This window comes from Bos indicus, chromosome 21 (genome assembly GCF_029378745.1).
Source record: "Bos indicus isolate NIAB-ARS_2022 breed Sahiwal x Tharparkar chromosome 21, NIAB-ARS_B.indTharparkar_mat_pri_1.0, whole genome shotgun sequence".
Taxonomy (NCBI): Eukaryota; Metazoa; Chordata; class Mammalia; order Artiodactyla; family Bovidae; genus Bos; species Bos indicus.
The window spans coordinates 16,620,506-16,643,027 of NC_091780.1; the positions used below are offsets into that span (position 1 = coordinate 16,620,506).

Here is a 22,522-nt window from a genome sequence, read left to right on the forward strand (position 1 = left end):
GACTAGATGGACCTTTGTTGGCAAAGTAATGTCTCTGCTTTTGAATGTGGTATCTAGGTTGGTCATAACTTTCCTTCCAAGGAGTAAGCATCTTTTAATTTCATGGCTGCAGTCACCATCTGCAGTGACTTTGGAGCCCCCAAAAATAAAGTCTGACACTGTTTCCCCATCTATTTCCCATGAAGTAATGGGACCAGATGCCATGGTCTTCGTTTTCTGAATGTTGAGCTTTAAGCCAACTTTTTCACTCTCCTCTTTGACTTTGATCAAGAGGCTTTTTAGTTCCTCTTCACTTTCTGCCATAAGGGTGATGTCATCTGCATATCTGAAGTTATTGATATTGGCTATAAAGCTCTATAAATGTTAGTCCTTGCTTTCCCCTGGTTTGTCAGCATTGAAGAAGCGTAAAGGCAGTCTGAATTTAGCAATTGGATGCTTCTAGGGTCGTTACCTTGATGACTTCTGACAGATTTATTCTTCCAGCAGCCTGTGTTGCCAGCATAACAATGAACTGTCCCTTTGACCAGTGTGGGTGGACAGACAGTTTGTCAGCCCTCTTTAATCCTCATATCAGAACAACTTGTATGGGTTCTGGCTTTGAAATAAGTTTAGGCGAGTCCACGATTCCAGATAGTTCAGAGGGCATCATGAGACCTTTCGCCCAGGTGCAGTGGGCGTGTCAGAGAAGTTTGTTTGGGTTCCTTGTACACAGCAGTCATTCTGGGTCTTCTGGCAAATCAGGAAACATCGGAAGGCTGGTAGGTCACTAGTCTGTCTCCATAGATTTCTCCAAACCGTACAGGTCTGGTTACAAGGTGTTACTTCTTGTTTTGGTTTCCACTGATGTTTCTTCTGTTGGGATGGTCAGCAATACTTCATACGTCAGTTAAAGCAAATGGATTTGGTTCGTGCATTTACAGATTCTTTCAGTCTTTTGTCCCAGGCAAGTCTGAACAGGACCTAGAAAGCTGATTAAAAGACTAGTGAGCATGGTGCTTAATTTTAAGTTAAATGGGTATTTAACGCGTTGAGAAAGTACTCCGTCTTCAGTCTTCCTTTTCTCCTGGTTTTTTTTTTTTTAATCATCCATGCTTGCTTTTTGAATCTGTTGGTTAGAAAAACAAAGTTTTCCTAAAAAAAAAAAAAAGAAAGAAAAACAAAGGTTTTCTAAAAGAGTTCACTATTGCTCCATTTCTCAAGTTTGGTTTTCAGTGTGGATTTTTGTAGGTGATTTTAGCACCAAAGGGTACAGAATCATTAAATGAAGCCTGGCAGGAAGGAAAGAGTGCCCTAAGCCGTGTGTGTGTGTGTGTGTGTGTGTGTGTGTGTTGGACGCATCTGTTATTGTGTGTGTGTGTTGGGCGGGTGGAGATGTAGACTAGAGGACAAACAAGCCTCGTGTGTGTGTTGGGAGGGTCTGTTTGTGTGTGTGTGTGTGTGTGTGTGTTGGGAGGGTCTCATTGTGTGTGTGTTGGGAGGGTCTCATTGTGTGTGCGTGTGTGTGTTGGGCAGGTCTCTTATTGTGTGTGTGTTCGTGTGTGTGTGTGTTGGGCGGGTCTCATTGTGTGTGTGTTCGTGCGTGTGTGGGTTTGGCGGGTCTGTTATTGTGTGTGTGTGTGTGTGTGTGTGTGTGTTGGTGGGGTGGGGGTGTGGACTAGAGGGCGAATGGGGCAGGCAGGGGAGGTGGTCACACCCTGTGGGGCCACCTGGCTGTGGGCACGTCTTGCAGCAGAGTTAATGAAACCCATGGCCTGCTACTGGTTGGAGATGATTGTGCGTGGGAATCTGGTTATGATTTATCTTTTTCCATAGAGGTGTGTGTTAACTGTTTTTGGGGTGAGCCTTTGATTCTTAGACTCACAACCTGACTAAATTGGCCGATTTGTAAAAAAGTTTTAATACTGAAAGGATTCTGTTATTTGAGCTATGTGTGGTTGCTCAGGCGTTGCTTTTTATTCTAAAATTTGGTCTTTGATTTCTAATTTACGTTGTTGGCATTTTGATTATTAGGTTTTTGTGATCTGGTCTGGCATCTTGCCAAGTATGGGATTTTATCTTTTTCTTTTTGCACCTTGAATGCTGTTCCTGTACTTTTTTTTTTTTTAAATACTGCTAGATCGTAATTGATCAGTCCCCTATTATGAGCAAGACACTCAAAATCTATTAGAATGGAATTACTTGGGTCTTCTTCTCTGATTCTTATGAAGATGGGATTAGCTTATTCTGAGATTGGTTTATTTAACAAAAGATTTGTCTGTCTGAAGTAATTCTGGACTAGGATGACTTTAGCTTAGATGAAATCCTGGTCAAATCACCAAGGTGAGCTTCTCAGTATTCACAAATGTATTATATAATGCTGTAAGTCTTCTCTAAAGTTCTTCCTAAGATTTTTGTGAGAATTCATTTAGAGGGGTAATGACAGGGAATCCAGCCACTGATTTTCAGGAGACCAACAGCTTCTAGTGGATGGAGGCCACCTGTAGCCCCTCCTCTGAGAGGAAGAGGGCTGTCTCGTGGTCTCCCCTCCGCCCTGAGTGCCCTAGTGGTAACTGGGGGAAGCATCTTATGAGTTTGGGAGATTATATAAAAGGGTAACTTGCACACACACTGTTCTTTTTTTGGTAACTGCTTTTAGTATCCTGTTGGTTGGTTGTTGAAACATCTCCTATGACTGCAAAGACTTGTGTCTTTGTTTTTCAATCAGAACTTCTTTCTCCCCACTTGTAAAGATGGAATCTGGGCCACAAGGCATGCTGCAGTCCTTGAACTTCTGTTTCCAAACCTCTGAGGAAAGCTGGGTATCTGTAACCCCAGACTCCTGATTTTGCTCATGTGACCTTGCTTGACATCTAGGACTTTTCCAGTGGGTTTTAAATTTTTGATGATAACTTTTAATTTGATTCTCATCTATTTCTCTCTTTTCTGTTCCAGTGTCCTGGGTCATGAAACTTAATCCACAGCAAGCTCCATTATATGTGAGTAAATCACCAGATTTCATTTTATCCTTACTTCTGCTGTTGAATTTTTATAATAAACTCAAAAATGTTCTCCTGTGATTATCAAAGGAATGTTGAACCATCTACATATGAATATATTGACATAATGCACATCAGAAATTGAATTTGATTTAGTGAATATTAAATGATGAATAATACATGATACTGAGTGGAGAACAAGTCACACCTGTAAGCCTTGTGTGGTAGACTGATCGGGTAGATATGATGCATGTATAAAGCAGTCGCATTGCCCTGCAAAATGACTCTACAACTTCTTTTAACCTACAGTTCCTTTCTGTAGAAGCAGTGTGTCGAGCTTCCTCCTGCCGTTGCCGTTACTCTGTGCCACGACTAGGGGGCGCTCTGTCACTGGCAAAAGGGCTATTTTCTTTTAAGAACCTGGGTGAAAGCCATCATCTCCTTAGAAAGTGAGGAGGTTATAAGATGAAATGGATAAATGAATGAATTGAGGCTGAAAAAAGTAAATTCTAGGTGTTTTTGTTTGTTTAAAAAAAAAAAAAAACTGTTTTAAGAGTGAGTTAGCCGAATTGAGGTGATGAAAAGTGCCTGGTTGGTGAGCAGCTGTCTTAGAGGTGTAGCTCGGCTTGTGAGGGGCCGGGGGATTTGCTGTTCGCGTGGTCTGGAGAGGTGATAAAAGGTTTTTTGATGGCACAGGACTTCAGGCAGGACTTCAGGCAGATCCTTAATCATGAAGGTTAAGGATCGTTCATTGGCTGAAAATTGCTCAGAGTTTGTTGAGGACACAGACCAGAAGGTAGAGGGTTGGGTGGCAGTGAGCATGGTGTGCGGTGAGCAGGCAGAGTCTGGCCCCGCTGGGTTTGTGTTCATGGGGATGCGAGGCAGATCTAAAGAGGTGGGTGATGCTCAGCTGTGGAAGCACACTAAAGTGTGCGCAGTTTATTTCATGACCACTGAGGGGATTTTAATAATGTTCAAACTGGCTGTTCCTGTTTTGTGTTTATTTTTTTAATCATGCTGTGTTAGTAAAAGTCATATACTTTCCTAACATAGAGCAGTCATATGATTGCTCTTCATACAAAGCAAAACACGTGTTCATAGGCGATATCTTGCGTTCTTAAATTCCTTCCAGGCCACTTGGAGACCATTTATTATGTTCACCAATGGGTTTGCACATGAATTGAATACCTTGGACGTAAGAAAACAACTGAGATAAAGTTCACACACTGTAAAATCCACCTGTTTAAAGTGTACAGTTCCACGGTTTTAGTGTATTCACGGTTGTGTCATCTTCAGGGCGCTTTTCAGCAGCCTAAACAGAAACCCCACATCCCTTGGCAGCCGCTCACCAGTTCCCCCTCCCTCAGCCCTGGGCATCTGCTTTCTACTTCCTGTCCTTATGGTTTTACCTGTTCTGGAAATTTCATATAAATGGAGTCATGCAGTATCTGGCCTTTTGTGACTGGTCTCTTTCACTTAACAGCTTATATATAAGGTGTATATCAGAGTGAGTATAAGTACTTTGTTCCTTTTTATTGACAGATAATAATCCATTATATGGACACATTGTGTGTTATTTATCCAATCCTCAGTTGATGGGCATTTAGGCTGTTTCTACTTTTAGGTGAATGCTGCTGTGAACAGCAGATTTTTGTGGAGGTGCCCAACTTTATTCTTCCCCCATTGATTTTTCTTGGGCACTTTTGTTGAGAATCAGTTGGTTATTAAATGTAAGGAATTACTACTCAATTCTGTTCCTTTCATTTATGTCATCCTTCATTGGTTAAGTTTCTTTCAACAGTGATTGATAGTTTCCAGTGTACATGTCTTTAATTTTTGTAGAATTTATTCCTAAGTATTATATCTTTTTGATGCTATTGTAAATGATACTGTTTTCTTAAATTCATTTTTAGATTGCTCATTGCTGGTGTAGAAATGTAGTTGATTTTTGTGCATTGATCTTTTAATATACAGTCTTGCTGAACTTGTTTATTAGCTAGTACTTTTCTAAGTGGATCCTTCAGGATTTTCTATATCCAGGATCATGTCAGCTGCAAATGTGCTGTGTGCGCTAAGTCGCGCTTCAGTTGTGTCCAGCTTTGCAACCCTGTGGAGCATAGCCTGCCAGGCTCCTCTGTCCATGGGATTCTTCAGGCAGGAATACTGGAGTGGGTTGCCATGCGCTCCTCTGGGGGATCTTCCCAACCCAGAGATGGAACCTGCGTCTCTTGTGTCTCCTGCATTGGCAGGGGGGTTTTTACCACTAGCTCCACCTGGGAAGCCCTGTTGAAAATAGACATAGTTTTTGTCTTTCCGGTCTTTTTATTTTGTTTCTTTTTCTTGCCTAATTGCCCTGAGGAGAACCTTCAATTCAATGCAGAGTTGAATAAAATAGTGAGAGGAGACATCCTCTCTTGTTTCTAATCTTAAAGTGAAGGCATCCAGTCTTTGACTGTTAACATTAGTATGACGTTAGCTGTGAGTTTTCATACGAGACTTCATCAGGTTGAGGAGGTTCTCTTCTATTCCTAATTTGAGTATTTTTATCATGGAAACTGCTGAATTTTGTTGTTGAATATTTTCTTCTGTCTGTTGAGATGTATTGTGTGGGTTTTTTCTTTCATTCCATGATTGTATTACGTTGATTGATTTTTAATCATTAAACCAGCCTTTCTTTCCTGGGGTTAATCTCATTTGGTCATGGTGTATAATCCTTTTTGTGTGTTGCTAGATCTGGTTTGGTAGTATTTTTGTGTCTGTGCAGGTTTTCTCCTGGTAGTTTTTGTCTGCTTTTGGCTGTTGAATGAGTTTAGTTACGGGCTGATACGACTGCATAGTTGTGGCAGGCAGAATAATGGTTCACGTGTGTCCACGTCTTGATTCCCAGAACCTGCGAGTGTTTATCTCACGTGGCAAACGGGGCTTCACAGATTGCAGTAAGTTAGAGATCTTGAAACCAGAGTTTATCCTTTAATTATCTGGATAGCCCAGTGTAATCACGGAGGTTCCTAAGTGAGAGAGGGAGGCAGAGATTTGTAGATGCCACGCTGCTGGCTTTGAACGAGGAACGGTCCATGAGCCAAGGACTGCAGCCTCTCGAAGCTGGGAAAAGCAGGCGGACAGCTTTCCCTTAGGACCTTCAGAAGGAACACGGACATCCTTGTTTTAGCCCAGTGAGTGCCGTTCAGGCCTCTGACCTTCAGAAGTATAAGATAGTAAAACCTGTGCTGTTTTAGCCTCTGAGTTTGTGGTAGTTTGTTGTAACAGCAGCAGAAAGCTAATACAGTGGTAGTTTGGGAAACTCAGTAGTGTGCGGGATAATGTAGAAGGAGCACGCAGAGGCCGAGAGGTCAGTTAGAAATTTTCTTTTCTTGCCATCATTGAATCTCAGAAGTTGAGAACTAACAGAGGCTATAGATGATACCTGCTTCAACCTCTCCATTTTAGAGATGAGGAAATGCATTCTGAAAGATACCGTGGTAAGGTCACGTAGCTCATTGGTGGTAAATTGTGATTTACATCTGTATTTTGGGGTGCTTAGTCATAGCAATCACTGTAAAACTTGTGAAGCATAAAAAAGCTTCATTCTGTTAGGGAAGCAAGACTCTTAAAAATCAGTTCTGAAGAATGTACTTAGCGCTCTTATATACGACTTAGGTGTTTAGTATAATTGGACAGGCTCTGCTGGGAAGACCATTTTCAGTGAACTAAGGCAGGGCTCAGGGGTTTCCACTGTTTGGGTGAAGCAAAGCATAGTCATGCCCCTTTGAGTTTTCTAGTGATCTAGCATCACAGTTTCACTTTCTGTGGTTTCAGTTACCTGCAGTCACCATGGTGATAATATTATATGGAAAATTGCAGAAATAAACAATGTATGTATTTTATCTATTTATTTATGACTGCACTAAGAGGCATGCAGGATCTTACTTTCCCGAGCAGGGATCGAACCCACCCCCTACATGGAAGCACAGGATCTTAGCCATTGGACCACCAGGAAGCCCCATGATTCATAAGTTTGAAGTTTCCCGCTGTTGCGAGTGGTGTGGTAGAATCTTGCACCGTCCTGCTTCATCCTGTAGGGGACATGGATCATCCCTTTTGCCGGTGTGTCCTGCCCGCTGGTCACTTAGCGTCTGTCTGGGTTATCAGATCATCTGTGGTACCTCGGTGCTGTGTTCACGTGACCCTTACTTTACTTACCAGTGGCCCCAGAGTGCAAGAGTAGTGAGGCTGGCAATCCAGATACACTGAAGAGGAGCCTTGAAGTGAAAAGGAAAAACAAAATTTCATATGCTGAGGTTGCTAAGATCTTTGATAAGAATGAATCTTCTGGCCATGAAATTGTGAGGAAGGAAAAAGAAATTCATGCTATTTTTGCTTTCGCACCTCAAACTCAAACATGCACAAAGTGTGATAAGTGCTTTAGTTAAGATGGAAAAGGCATCAAATTTGTACAGTAAGATATTCTGAGAGGAGGAGGGATATACCACATTCACCTCATTTTTATTTCAGTGTAGAATTGTTATTTTGTTCTATTTTGTTATTAGTTATTGTTAATCTCTTTACTGTGCCTAGTTTGTAAACTTTATCACAAGTGTGTGTGTGTAGGGGAAAAAACATGTTCCATATATATATATATATATATATATATATACATACATACACACACACAGAGTCAGGACTGTCCATGGTTTCAAGCCTCTACTGGGGGTTGGTGAGTGTACCCCCGGGATGGGAGAGCTGCCGTAACTGTTAACAAGGCAGTCTGTTGGTGAGGGAGTCAATTCTCTGCACCTCGACAAGTACTAAGCAAAATAATAGTGTGTGTTGACATTTTTCTTGATGATTTGAGATATGCTAGGGTGTGTGTCATTAACAGAAGAGAGAAAACTCCTAGTTAATAAGGAAAAATGATGTACACTGAGAATAACTTTTACCTGAAAGTTAAGAAAAGTAGGCTGGATTCCAAATATTCCAAATAAACATCTTAACCAGGCTTTGCATAAAAGCAAGTCCACAAAAAGCTGCAGTAGTTAAAATGTAAGGAATGTCCCAGATTTCACAGGTAGCAGCACTGTCGAATGCTTCAGTGAAGCTATTGTAATGGGTGATTTTTGTGGACTGTTAATGGCGGAACACACGGAACCTGGAACTTCGGGTGCCAGGAACTGTAACCTGGCTGTGCCTTGGTTTCCTTGCCTGTCAACTCTCTGATTTCGCAACTACACCCTTTGTGTTAGATCAGCTGGTTACGTTACCAGGTCAGGTGTTTGCCTCAGCCTCTACAAAAATACTGATGATTGCCAGATGGATGTTTATAAGAATCGCAGTTTCAGGACTGTTGAGTGGTGGTGTAAAAACTTGGACAGGTTTAGTTACACCCCTCTAGGTGGTAAGGGCCTGGATTGTTGGAAAGTGAAAGTGCTGGGCGTTCAGACGTGTCCGACTCTTTGCGACCCCATGGGCTATAACCTGCCAGGCCCCTCTGTCCATGGAATTTTCCAGGCAAGAATATTGTAATGACTGGCCATTCCCAGGTCTCCAGGGGATCTTCCTGACCCAGGGATCGAACCTAGGTCTCCTGCATTGCAGGCAGATTCTTTACCATCTGGATTGTTTAGTGTAAGTAAAAATGAAGAGGCAATGGCAGGCGCAAGAAATATTGATAAGAAGCAGTAGATCGGAATTCTTTAAAAACGAAAGAATGATGGTGGGTTGAGAACTTGAATGTGAATGGCAGCCTGTGCCATTGCCAGATGTGGAAAAAGGAGGCAGGTGATGGCTTTGTTCTTTAAGCATGTTTGAGGGCATGTTGATGTTCCATATACAGCAGGAGATGTGGGCTTGGAACTGTGGGCTGAGAAAGTTGGTTTCGAAGTAGAGTTTGAGTCATTTGTAAGGAATTGGTACTTTTGACTCTAAGAAGACACGAAAGATAAAAGAGTGAATAGAATTAGGATGGTGGACTGTAGCAAGAGAAGGTGAAGTTGAGTCGAAAGATGAGTTCCAGAAATCTGGGCTGCATTTGAATTTTTGGCCTTTTATCCCTGGAATTCTTAAATTTCAGTCACACGTTAGTACTGGGAGTGAATTTGGGGTTGGAGCTGGGGAGTTCTTAGATGCCTGCTTTGTGAGGACCCCTTTTCGGAGGCTGGGAATTTAGCCAGGAACAAAGCGGAAGGCTCTTGGGCTGCTTGCATTATAGTGAGGAGAAGGCATAACTCTTAAACAAGAAAATGCCCGGAAGAACAATTTCATGAAAATAAAACAAGAGGATGTAATGTGGCTGTGTCTGAGTAGGGCCTCTTTTAGGGGTGCTCGGGGAAGGGGTTTGGGAGTACCTCTAGCTAGGGGGCAGAGTGGACTGGCCATTTAGGCTTAGACCTGAGTGACCGGTACGAGCCAGCTGTGTGTGGATCTGGGCCCAGTGTTCCAGCCCAAGGCAACAAGTGCAGAGCTCTGCAGCCAAGGCTGGGCTTGGGCGGAGAGGGGGCGGGGTGTGTCCTTTCCTGGAGGAAACTGGAGACTCAGGGAGGAGACAGGGAAAAACCTGACCTGGAAGGGTTTCACAGACCCTTGGGTGACTCCCACAGGCCTGCCATCTCTCACAGCTGAAGCCCACCTCTGAGTGTCCTCTGAACCCCAGCCTCTGGCTCACAGTCAGGTCTGGCCTGTCAGGGACAGTGGATTTATCGTAAGGTGGAGCGCTGGGCCCCAGGCAGACTGCATTCTTAGGCAGTTGAAGCATATTGTTTTGGATTCCCCATTTGAGGAGAAACAGTTTTTTTTAAGATCCCGTGTTTTGATGTAAATGGAACATCCTTGAATGGAAGAATGTTTTAAAGGAGATCCGACTCTCATTCGTCCGAGGACAGTGGGATTAAAAGTTTCTGCTGTTTTCTTTCATGGATGATTCACTTTTGGGGAGAAAAGGAAGTCTTTCCAAAAACCTGCTGTTGTGAACCTTCATGAACGACGTGTGACGCGATTTCACAAGTGGATCTTTCGGCCTCTGGTTTTCTGTGACTGCTTCACCAGCTGGCGTAGCACTCAGCTGCATCTCCCATAACCTTTCTGGATGACAGCTCCTTAAAAACAAGAGTTCATATTTGTATACTGCCTCCAGGTGTAAAATGCACATTTGCACACAGAATATCATTTGATTCTCATTACAACCTTGTGTAATCCGCCTGCAGTGCAGGAGACCCCAGTTCAATTCCTGGGTTGTGAAGATCCGCTAGAGAAGGGATAGGCTACCCACTCCAGTATTCTTGGGCTTCCTTTGTGGCTCAGCTGGTAAAAGAATCCGCCTGCAGTTCAGGCGGGTTTGATCCCTGGGTTGGGAAGATCCCCTGGAGAAGGGAAAGGCTACCCACTCCAGTATTCTGGTCTGGAGAATTCCGTAGACTGTATAGTCCACAGGGTCGGACATGACTAAGCAACTTTCACATTCTTCTTTCACAATCCTGTGAGGGGAGAGGAAGCTTCCTTCTTACCCTCATAATACTTGAAGAAATGAGAATCCAAGATGGTTCATTTAGTATATGCTTTACCCAGAGATTGTAAATCTCAAACCCGTGGTCTTTCTTCCGTATACCAAGATGTTAAGCAAGGTTTGCTATCCATAATTGTTACCTAAAACATGACAAATCTCACTACGCTTTATGTGATAGAGACTTGCACAAATAGGCTTCCCTGGTGGCTCAGACAGTGAAGAATCCGCCTGCAGCCTGGAAGACATGGTTCGATCCCTGGGTTGGGAAGACCCCTGGAGGAAGGCATGGCAACCCACTCCAGTATTCTTGCTTGGAGAATCCCAAAAACAGAGGAGCCTGGTGGGCTACAGTTCATGGGGTTGCAAAGAGTCAGACGTGACTGAGTGACTAAGCACAGCACAACACAGACTTGCTCGAATAAAGTCCTTTTTAAACTAAGTAACCCAGGTTTAGTCTTCCATTTCTCACGTTTTAAAAACATTTTTAATGTTTTATTTGAAAGTGCACATTTACAGAAAAATGACACGAATGCAGCTTCACTTCCGCTCACCTTGTATTAACATGTAGGTGTGACCTAAATGTGATTTTCTTGCCATTTTCTTTATTACATATTTTTTTGAACTGTGTGAAAGTTGCAGGCATCATACTTCCCCCCCCTAAATATTTCAGCATGTATCAATAGTTCTTAAAGACTGAGACATTCTCTTTCATGATGACAGTACAGTTAACAAAACAGGTATCATAACGTTTATGTAATACTCTTATGTAAGTCCATCTCCAGATTTCTCTGATCATCCCAAAATGTCCTTTAAAGCATCCTCCTTACCACTTCTCCCCAATTCAAGGTTTAATCCGGGATTGCACCCTGTATTTATTTACAGTCTCGGAGGGATTGGGGGCAGGAGGAGAAGGGGACGACAGAGGATGAGATGGTTGGACGGCATCACTGACTCGATGGATGTGAGTCTGAGTGAACTCCAGGAGTTGGTGATGGACAGGGAGGCCTGGCGTGCTCCAGTTCATGGAGTCGCAGAGTCGGACACGACTGAGTGACTGAACTGAACTGAACCGGATCCTTTGTCTTTCCTGGTGCCGACATTTTGGAAGAGATCCTTTGTCTTTCCTGGTGCCGACATTTTGGAAGAGAATTTGGCCAGTTAGCTAGTTACTTTGCTGAATTTTTTCTGGATTTGGTTAGGAATACTACATAAATTCAAGTCAACTTCGCTTTTTTTGACAGAACAATTGCCTTTTCAAAGTTGCTTATTAAAAAGTAAAATAAAGATGCTTACTTGTTTCCCAGGTTTCATTATTAGATTTACCTTGTGTGAGTCCTGAATCAACAGTGCTGTCCTCTTTGCGATTAAAACCATTGCTCACAAGGAGACTGATAATGTCTTTATTGTGCACCTCTAACTTTTTACAGCTCTAAGGTGATGTGTACAGCATCCTTGCAAAGTGTAGCAAAGAATGTCTGACTTTCTACTAGATATGTGTTCTGTGAATAAATAACCTGCTCATTCCTTTAACCAGTTGAAAAGGCACGCTAGACATAGAGTCCCGAATCACTGTCTTTAGTCCTTATGGGACTTATGGTCTGAGCCACTTCTACAATAAACGACATACAGCAGATAGTTTCTCTAAGCATAGTATGTACCCTTTGGCTGTAGAGCCCTTTTCACTGTCAAGATAAAAGCATATACTTACCCCAGAAAGGATAGGGGGTGAGGGATGCTATCAGATGATAAAAGAAAAAGCCAGGCATATGAAACAAAAGTTGGTATTTATAAAACAAACCAAATAGGTCCCGCCACCACCCCCACACACGAAGCACTACCGGACCCAGCAACCTAGCAACTGGCCAAGAGCAACAGTAAATAAATCCTCCCCCAGACCAACAGCTGAAAAGGAAGCAAGGTTTTAAACTTCGGAAGGAGGAGGAGGAAAGGGTCTCTTTAAATGCCTCTTATCTAAGGCCCCCAGGCTTGTTCTAGAAGAAATCTGGGCAGACCAGCCCTGAAGGTTTTCTTCTGTCATCTGACAGCAGCCCTCACACCCTGTCCTTTCTGGGGCACATGGAGACAGTAGGGGTCAAGAGTAAGCAGATCTGGATTATTCCAGAGGAAGTCACTTCCTTTCCCCGCTCTGACTTTACTTTTCTGGAGAAAAAGCCGTGATGATGCCCCCAAGTGACTGCCCCACGGTTGGCGCCCCGCGTGGGAATGAACTTTGTGACCGAGGTCAGGACCGCAGAACAGTGAGATGAGTCAGGGGAATCATTGTATTTTCAGGGCGGTTGACCTCACTCCGCTGGAAGAGTGAAGAAACTGAGCTACTGCGAGACTGACGGATTTGCCCCAAGCTCCATGGAGGTCGTGATGGTTCAGGTCAGGTAGCAGGATCTGCAGGTAACTAGCCCAGCCAGGGGCGGAGGTTGGAGTTCAGGGTTCAGAGTACACGCTGAGCCCTTGTGGTAGAAGTCTGGGAAGACATGGGCTATGTGAGAGAAAAAAGGGAACAATGGGAATGCTGGAAGGAGAGAGAGAGATTTGAAAAGGTAGCACTGAGCTCTCTTTCAGAGTAGTGTTGGTCGCTCAGGTTGTGTCCGACTCTTGTGACCTCATGGACTGTAGCCTGCCAGGCAAGGATATCGGAGTGGGTGGCCATTTCCTTCTCCAGGGGATCTTCCCAATCCACAGATCGAACCCAAATCTCCAGCATTGCAGGCAGATTTCTTAACAAGTAAAAATAAAATGTGGGTTGTAACACTTGAGTGTAGAGAAGTCATTAATAACCATTCTGGTGAATTACTCAGGCAGATACTTATCTTTATCCCTAGATCTTCTACAGGAGGATGGGGGTGGCTCTTGAGCCCTGGACCTGTGAAAGGAAGAGGTAGCCAAGGCTCTTGACTGACTGAGGCATTTCTGTGTAAAGCACAGCTCCTGCAGGTTTTTGTTTTTTTTTTCCCCTGGTTTTCTGTGTTAGAATAATGTCCTTACTGGTTGCCAAAGTGTTCCAGTGGGCGTTGGGCACTTGATGGTTAATGAACCTCCAGAATGGATGGCTTGGCTCTGACACTGACTCAGAAGGTTTATCTTGGATGCTTGATGATTCACTAACTAGAATCACCGTAAGAACACATTTAAAGAGGAAAAACTTGGGGTTAAGATCCTTCAGTTATAAACTTGCTGGTGTCCCCAAGATTTGTGGTCAGGTGAACCCATCTCAAGGTCTCCTTCAAGAAAACCAAAAGCTCCCATCCGAAAACTACATACTCCTTTAAAAGCAGAGAGATACATGTAAGATACAGGTTATGTATGGAATACTTATCATTACCTGCCTTATGACTGGGATGAAACCCACATTTATTAAATTTTCAAGGGGAAGAGCTATTCTAATTGCAGAACAGATGTTTAGAACCCCAACAGATCTGGTTTATTATGTCCTTTCGCATTTCTCTTTTAACATAGCACTGAATGTTTTTGCCTGTAACTGCTTCTGGGAGGAGGAAAAACATCCTGATGTATCTTTGGCAATGGATTCCTTTCTCCATTTAAAACTTACAAAACAAAACAATATCCAGTGATTATAACTATTTCTATTAGAATAGGGACCAAATTTTTAGATGATGTCGCTCTCTGTTCTGTCAAGTAAGGGGAGGGTGGGTTAGGATACAGGTATTGCTTGAGAATCATTGGAAAAGACCCAGATGCTGTGAGAGACCAAGGGCAGGAGGAGAAGGGGGCAACAGAAGACAAGATGGTTGGATGGCATCACCGACTCAATGGACATGAGTTTGAGCAAACTCCGGGAGATGGTGAAGGAAAGGGAAGCCTGGCGTGCTACAGTCTATGGAGTTGCAAAGAGTGGGACACAACGTAGTTACTGAACAACAGCAACTGTGTGTGTGAATCAGAACTGACCTCAGTGCCAGAAGATGAGAGTTCACATGGAGATGTCATGCTGAGAAAGAAGGGGGTTTAACGTGAACAATTAAAAGTTTGTTTTTGCATAAGTATAGTTGGCATACATAATGACAGTTGAGAAAAGTAAAAGTGTTAGTTGTTCAGTTGTATCTGACTCTCTGTGACCCCATGGACTGTAGCCCACCAGGCTCCTCTGTCCATGGAATTCTCCAGGCAAGAGTACTGGAGTGGGTAGCCATTCCCTTCTCCCGGGGATCTTCCTGATCCAGGAATCACACCAAGTTCTCATGGTTTGCAGGGGGATTCTTTACTGTAGGTTACCTCCAACTTTAATGTCCTCGGTTGCTCTTTGGAGGGAAGAGGATCTACTTGGTAGTGGCAGCATTTTATCTCTTGCTGATAAATGTGTTTCCCTAGCAGGAGGTGAAATAACAAGGCTGTCCCTCTTGCTTGGCTCTTGTGTTACATGTTGCTCCTACAATGAGAGCTTTATCAGCTTTCTGATCTCTTAAATTAATTACCTGTCTTTGCTTCAACAATACACGTCTGATGGGTCAGCTGCAGTGTTTTGTAGACTGGAGGCTTCCCAGCCAGGTCTGAGTACTGATGGGTCAGCTGCAGTGTTTTGTAGACTGGAGGCTTCCTAGCCAGGTCTGAGTACTGATGGGTCAGCTGCAGTGTTTTGTAGACTGGAGGCTCTCCAGCCAGGTCAGTACTGATGGGTCAGCTGCAGTGTTTTGTAGACTGGAGGCTCTCCAGCCAGGTCTGAGTGCTGTGTTTTAAATAATGACAGCTTTGTCACTAGTGCCAGAAGAAGTAAGGAAGTCAAGTGTTCCTCAGTTTAGCTTCTGATGACTTTACAGAGCAAGAGCTTCAGTTTCCTTCTGTTGGGCTTGTTAGCCCATCTGCAGCAACTCACTTTGAAGTTTACAGATTTTGCATCTGCAGATAGCGTTTTCTTCTTTTTCCTTGGCATTTTCCGAGCAGGTGGAGATACATAAAGGCCAAAAGCCTTCTCAGGGTCTCTCTGCAGGGTGCTTTTACATTAACTTGGTGTTTCCCAAGCATCTAGATATTTGGGGAGCGGAATGGTGGTGGGGACAGGACAATAGAATTAAATTTTCCATTTGGTTCCAATGAAGAGAAGTCTTGCTTTCCAAAGAAGACCAAGTTGTAATGCTCTATGTCCGTACCTCACACATCAAGCCGTAAAGCACTTGCTAAGTGAATGGAGGACATGGTCTTCGAGGAATAGATTCTTTCGCAGGAGTTCACATGCGTGAGGAGTTAAATGACAGTATAGGTAATATGGGCTCAGATGCTGGATTTGTTACACAGGCAGTGATGGTTCATGGCAAGAAGAGGGATGAGATGTTGGCAGAAATGATAGGAAGGCCTTCAGGAAAAATGGGGTTCCGTTAGCCTGGACAGATGGAGAAAGGAAAGAGCAGAATGAGAGAGGGGCATAGAGTCTGCGAAGTAAGGTGTGGACATGGCATTATCAGGGGTGGTCGGGGCCTGGCTTGACTGGAGAGGACAGTTCCCATGGTAGAGTACGTGGAGAGGAGATTGCATAGATCTGCTCTGTTCATTAGGGTAGCCACTGGCTCCGTGGAGCCATGGAAATTAATAAAAGAAAATTTAAAAATCAGTTCCTCCATTGTAGAGAGCTTAGCTGCCATGCTGGCTAGCAGCTGCCACGTTGGACAACGCAGATAGAATATTTCCATCAGTGCAGAAAATTCTGTTGGGCAGCACTGATAGAGGGAGTATGGCATTTTACAAGCAGGATAGGGAACAACTGGAGGTCTTCTGACTAGGCAGGGGGTCGCACGGTGGAAGCAGTGCCCAAAGGACATGGAGGAGTGGCATGGAGAGAGCAGAGGAGGACCGCGGGGGCCTGTCGAATGGGTGGGCCTGGTCACCGTTTGAGCGTGCGGGATGCACGGAAGGACGAGAAAGTGGTTCCAGAGAGCAAGTGGATTTTGTCTGACAGAGTGGCGGAAAGCATCAAAGAGCCACAGATATGACCTAAAAGAAAATCCTAAAGGATTTTCCTAAAAGAGGAAGAGGGATAATGTAGAGCAGCGCTAGGGGTGCCATGATGGATAGAAACCTTAAATATATAGGTAGTTTTTAAAGACACCCATCTCCTTTATTTTGTGTAACATGAAAGCATATGATTGTGTGGCTTCCTCTGGCGTCTCTGCACCAGCACTTGGGTTGGTAGCTCTTTCCTTTGTTTGCTTAGAAAGAGGAGAACAACACTTACTGAGTACCTTTCATGTAAGGTGACTTACATACGATATCTCTTCATCCGCCTGAGGCCCGTGTTATAAGAACGGTTTCACTCCCAGTCCCTTAAATTGCTGCCACCCTCTCTTAACCTGGGAACTCGAAGCCTGATGCTTGTATCACATTCTACATTTAGAGGTTGGCATCAGTACTGGATTCCACTTGCCGTCGCTTCTTCAAATGTAAGCTGGAGATCTTGTAAACATTGTTTACTAAGGGCAGTCATTGGTGTGAGGAGTTGCCCAGACTGACTTGCAGTTGAATTGTTCTAGAGCACTGGTTCTCACTGATGCTCATGTGGTCCCACCAGCATGAGCATCACTAGGAGCTTCTTAGAAATGCAGATCTTCAGGCACCATCCAGACCTACCGAATCAGAATGCTTGGGGTGGAGCCCTACAAACTGTGTGAGTGTGTATGTGTTCGCCCCCCACTCCCTTATGTGAGAGGCTTGTGGAATCTTGGTTTCCCGACCAGGGATCAAATCCTCATCCCCTGCAGCGGAAGCACCCCCTCTTTGCAGCCCCATAATCCTAACCTCTGAACCATCAGGGAAGTCCTCATTAAAAAAAAAAAGTTTAATGATAGTTTTCATGTAAGTGAAAGTCGCTCAGTCATGTCTGACTCTTTGCGACCCCGTGGACTATACAGTCCATGGAATTCTCCAGGCCAGAAAACTGGAGTGGGTAGCCCTTCCCTTCTCCAGTGGATCTTCCTAACCCAGGGATCGAACCCAGGTCTCCCGCATTGCGGGTGGATTCTTTACCAGCCGAGCCACCAGGGAAACCCTGTTCATGTAAGTTCACTGATAAAAATCTCAGACTGTAGACTGTAAACAATTCCAGTTATTTGGGTGTGGTGGTCATTGATTCCGCAACCTTCTGAAGTGTTTCATACATAAACTGGCTGGCACATTACCCTGCAAGCCACTTTGAAATAAGCCCTCCAGATGATTCTGTTGCAGCCCAGTGTTTAAGCATGAACCAGTAAACAAAAAGGATGGTTTTAAAAGCCCCGTTCCTGCGGATAAAATTGGACAGAAACTTGATACTTGAATTGTTTTTGCTGCTCTCACGTCAGCTTCTGTCGCAGCACCTTGCACATACAGGTTCTCAGTGTTTTTGGTTAAATAGAGTTAAAGCTGTTCAGGGCTTTCCAGGTGGTGCAGTGGTAAAGAATCCACCTGCAGTGCAGGAGGCGCAGGAGGCGCAGGAGACTCAGGGTTGATGCCTGGATCCAGACGCTCCCCTGGAGAGCAGGGCGTGGCAACCCAGCCCACTTGCCCGGAGAATCCGTGCCCAGAGGAGCCTGGCGGCGGTGGTCTGTGGGGTCGCAGAGAGACACAACTAAGTGCATGTGTGGACACACCGCTCTTCCAGAAAGCACTTGGCTGCATTCATGGGCGGTAATAAACGGTAATAAAGGTCTGATTAGGGTGAGATTTGGGGCGGGGGAGTGGTAATATTTAAGATCCCCAAGGGCAGACCACTCAGATGAAGCAACCCAGGGGACTTTGTTACCTGGAACCAGTGACACTGTGTCACTTTGACCTCTGAGATAGGTCAAAGGAAACTTGGGAATGATGCTCAGTGAAAAACTGCATTTCAGTGTAAATAGTCTAATACTTCTGTGTTGTGTATGGTCTATTTATTTGGAACTCTGTGTTTTATTCTTTCTATACTAATCTCATTAGTTTGACAAGCCTGTGATTGGGAGGAATTGTTTTATTTTACAGGTGGGGAAAGATTTATATTTTAAAGTTTTAGTACAAGCTATTAAGTATAAGATAAGCTATAAGGATATATTATACAAAACGGAATATAGCCAACATTTTATCATAACTGTAAATGGAGTATAACTTTTAAAAATTGTGAATCATACATTGAGAAAGGCAATGCCAAAGAATGCTCAAACTACCGCACAATTGCACTCATCTCACACGCTAGTAAAGTAATGCTCAAAATTCTCCAAGCCAGGCTTCAGCAATACGTGAACTTGCAGATATTCAAGCTGGTTTTAGAAAAGGCAGAGGAACCAGAGATCAAATTGCGAACATCCCCTGGATCACGGAAAGAGCAAGAGAGTTCCAGAAAAACATCTATTTCTGCTTTATTGACTATGCCAAAGCCTTTGACTGTGTGGATCACAATAAACTGTGGAAAATTCTTCAAGAGATGGGAATACCAGACCACCTCATCTGCCTCTTGAGAAACCTATATGCAGGTCAGGAAGCAACAGTTAGAACTGGACATGGAACAACAGACTGGTTCCAAATAGGAAAAGGAGTATGTCAAGGCTGTATATTGTCACCCTGCTTTTTTAACTTCTATGCAGAGTACATCATGAGAAACGCTGGGCTGGAAGAAGCACAAGCTGGAATCAAGATTGCTGGGAGAAATATCAATAACCTCAGATATGCAGATGACACCACCCTTATGGCAGAAAGTGAAGAGGAACTCAAAAGCCTCTTGATGAAAGTGAAAGAGGAGAGTGAAAAAGTTGGCTTAAAGCTCAACATTCAGAAAACGAAGATCATGGCATCCGGTCCCATCACTTCATGGGAAATAGATGGGGAAACAGTGTCAGACTTTATTTTTTGGGGCTCCAAAGTCACTGCAAATGGTGATTGCAGCCATGAAATTAAAAGACGCTTACTCCTTGGAAGGAAAGTTATGACCAACCTAGATAGCATATTGAAAGCAGAGACATTACTTTGCCAACAAAGGTCCGTCTAGTCAAGGCTATGGTTTTTCCTGTGGTCATGTATGGATGTGAGGGTTGGACTGTGAAGAAAGCTGAGCGCTGAAGAATTGATGCTTTTGAACTGTGGTGTTGGAGAAGACTCTTGAGAGTCCCTTGGACTGCAAGGAGATCTAACCAGTTCATCCTAAAGGAGATGAGTCCTGGGTGCTCATTGGAAGGACTGATGCTAAAGCTGAAACTCCAATACTTTGGCCACCTCATGAGAAGAGTTGACTCATTGGAAAAGACTCTGATGCTGGGACGGATTGGGAGAAGGGGATGACAGAGGATGAGATGGCTGGATGGCATCCCTGACTCGATGGACGTGAGTCTGAGTGAACTCCGGGAGTTGGTGATGGACAGGGAGGCCTGGTGTGCTGCGATTCATGGGGTTGCAAAGAGTCGGACACGACTGAACGACTGAACTGAATTGAACTTATATTGTACGTCAGCTATACTTCAGTGTAAAAGAAAGTTCTAGTCTATTCATTATAAGATTTTTATTGTCCTCTTTGGAATTTGCTATGACAGCAAAGGTCCATCTAGTCAAAGGTATGGTTTCCCCAGTAGTCATGTTTGGATGTGAGAGTTGGACTATAAAGAAAGCTGAGCACCGAAGAATTGATGCTTTGGAACTGTGGTGTTGGAGAAGACTCTTGAGAGTCGTTTGAACTGCAAGGAGATCCAGCCAGTCCTGAATTTTCATTGGAAGGACTGAAGTTGAAGCTGAAACTCCCAGAACTTTGGCCACCTGACGTGAAGAACTGACTCATTGGAAAAGACCCTGATGCTGGGAAAGATTGAAGGCAGGAGGAGAAGGGGTTGACAGAGGATGAGATGGTTAGATGGCATCACCGACTCAATGGACATGAGTTTGAGTAAACTCTGGGAGTTTGTGATGGACAGGGAGGCCTGGTGTGCTGCAGTCCATGGGTTCGCAGAGAGTCGGACACGACTGAGCGACTGAACTGAACCCAGGCACTGGATTCCCTTTTTGGTCTGTGGGATCCATCGATCTGATTGTGGACTTATTTTCTGCCATTCCTGTTATCGTCTTCAGCTAGTTAAAAGCCTGGGGTGATCTTAACTTCCGCTGTGCATTGACTGTGCATTCCTCTCTACTCACTTCCTGCATTCCTCACTTCTACTCTGATTAAAGATGATTCGCTTCTTGATCTCTTACTTGCTGTAGTTTATGCGTATGCAGGAGAAGGCAGCAGAAATGCAGGTTGTATGAAAATGGTAATCCTTAAGAACGAATTTTTGCCTCGCTAAAAAGTTTGTGACACATTGACTCCATGTGTTTGACTTAGTGTGAATAGAATGCTAGATTTCTAATTAAAAAAATAAGTAGGCAACAAGCAGTAAAGATTTACTGTGTTGCATAGGGAACTATAATCAATATCTCTTAATAACCTATAAGGGAAAATAATCTGAAAAATAATATATGTGCATATGTATAGCTGAATCACCTTGCTGTGCACTTGAAACAGTCAACTACACTTCAGTAAAATGTATATATTAGGGGAAAAAATGGTAATCCTAAGGGGCCTCATTTTTTGTTGCTCTTTAATTTGGGGGAGGGCTGAAAACATGTATTTCTAATCAACTTCTGGGTGATGCTTTGGTTCTGGGACAACACTTGGAGGGCCCGGGTCGAGAAATGTTAACTTCCTTGTAGGTGTGAAGTAGATAGGGGGAAAATTCCTGCTCTAGTACTAATCAGCTGTGGGAGCCTTACAGTCTTCCTCTGTAAAATTCAGCAGGGTAATGCCAGAATTATAGGTTTTCTGTGAAGGCTAAATGCGATTTTAAAAATGACAGCCATGGGCAGGAGGTGGGAGGAAGATTCAAGAGGGAGGGGACATAATGTGCACCTCTGGCTGAAAGTGAAAGTCGCTCAGTCGTGTCTGACTGTCTGCGACCCCATGGACTGCAGCTGGCCAGGCTCTCTGTCCATGGAATTCTCCAGTCCAGAATACTGGAGTTGGTAGCTGTTCCCTTCTCCAGGGATCTTCCCAACGACAAACCTAGACAGCATATTAAAAAGCAGAGACGTTACTTTGCCGACAAAGGTCCGTATATTCAAAGCTGTGGTTTTCCCAGTAGTCATGTATCATTGTGAGAGCTGGGCTATAAAAGAAGGCTGAGAGCTGAAGAACTGATGCTTTTGAACTGTGGTAAATTTTGTTGTTATCTGAAATGGTAGACTATTTCTTCTTACTACTTTATGATTTTTAAGTATTGTAGATCATTCAGTGTCCATATAGCTATTTAATATCAGAATGTTTAGTCAGCTTTAAGAAAGCTTCATAATTTACCTTTAAAGCTAATCAAATTTTTAATTTTTTTCTACATTTCTGTGTTGACTGCTTTTCAGAGGATGTCATAAAACCAATCTTGCCATCCAGTTAAAATTCTTCACCTGTAATTAAATTAAAAAAAAGTAAAATTTATTACTTTCTTTTACTTTGAGAAATATGTTTTACTAGAAGAGAGTATAAAGCCAAGCAAAGACATGGAGATTCTGAAATGTGGGGTATTTTTGTTTACTTTGAATGAGTGAGGACCTGTATTTGATGTCTGCTGTATGCTAGGTACTTGTTAATATACTAGTACTTTGGATTAAACGGTACCCTAATCTCTGTAAGACAGTGATGCTGGTTTGTTACAGTTAGCACTTGATGAAAGAGCCATTATTAAATTATTTCATGCACTTCAAAATACGTGAATATAAAATGCAGTTTCTACCCTTGTGGAGCTGACAATTTTGTGGTTCCCCAGAAGGACTTGAGTGGTTCCCAGAAGAATCCCAGAGCTGACAGCCACTGAGGCTGGAGTTCTGAGTCATAGGACTTAAGGCCCATGGTCTTCCCTCCAGAGTGATGCCCCCATTCTGTATTTGCATCTTCCCTCCTAAAGACGGTAAAGAACCTGCCTACAGTGCAGGAGACCCAGGTTCAGCCCCTGGGTCAGGAAGGTCCCCTGCAGAAGGAAATGGCCCCTCCTCCAGTTTTCTTGTCTAGAGAATTCCATGGACAGTCCATGGGGTCGCAAAGAGTTGGACATGACTGAGCAACTACCGC

General features: G+C 43.7%; 1 protein-coding gene across 14 annotated transcripts in view; it reads left to right on the forward strand.

Annotated features, from left to right (window-relative positions):
• The window catches only part of AKAP13 (A-kinase anchoring protein 13), a 324,597-nt gene that overhangs the window by 87,056 nt on the left and 215,019 nt on the right, over positions 1–22,522 (forward strand). For all 14 annotated transcript variants that reach the window (XM_070775967.1, XM_070775968.1, XM_070775971.1 and 11 more), the window contains exon 2: positions 2,932–2,975. In XM_070775967.1, coding sequence (XP_070632068.1) covers positions 2,943–2,975 — 33 coding nt within the window. In that variant the 5' untranslated portion in view covers positions 2,932–2,942. The remainder of the gene's footprint in view (positions 1–2,931; positions 2,976–22,522) is intronic.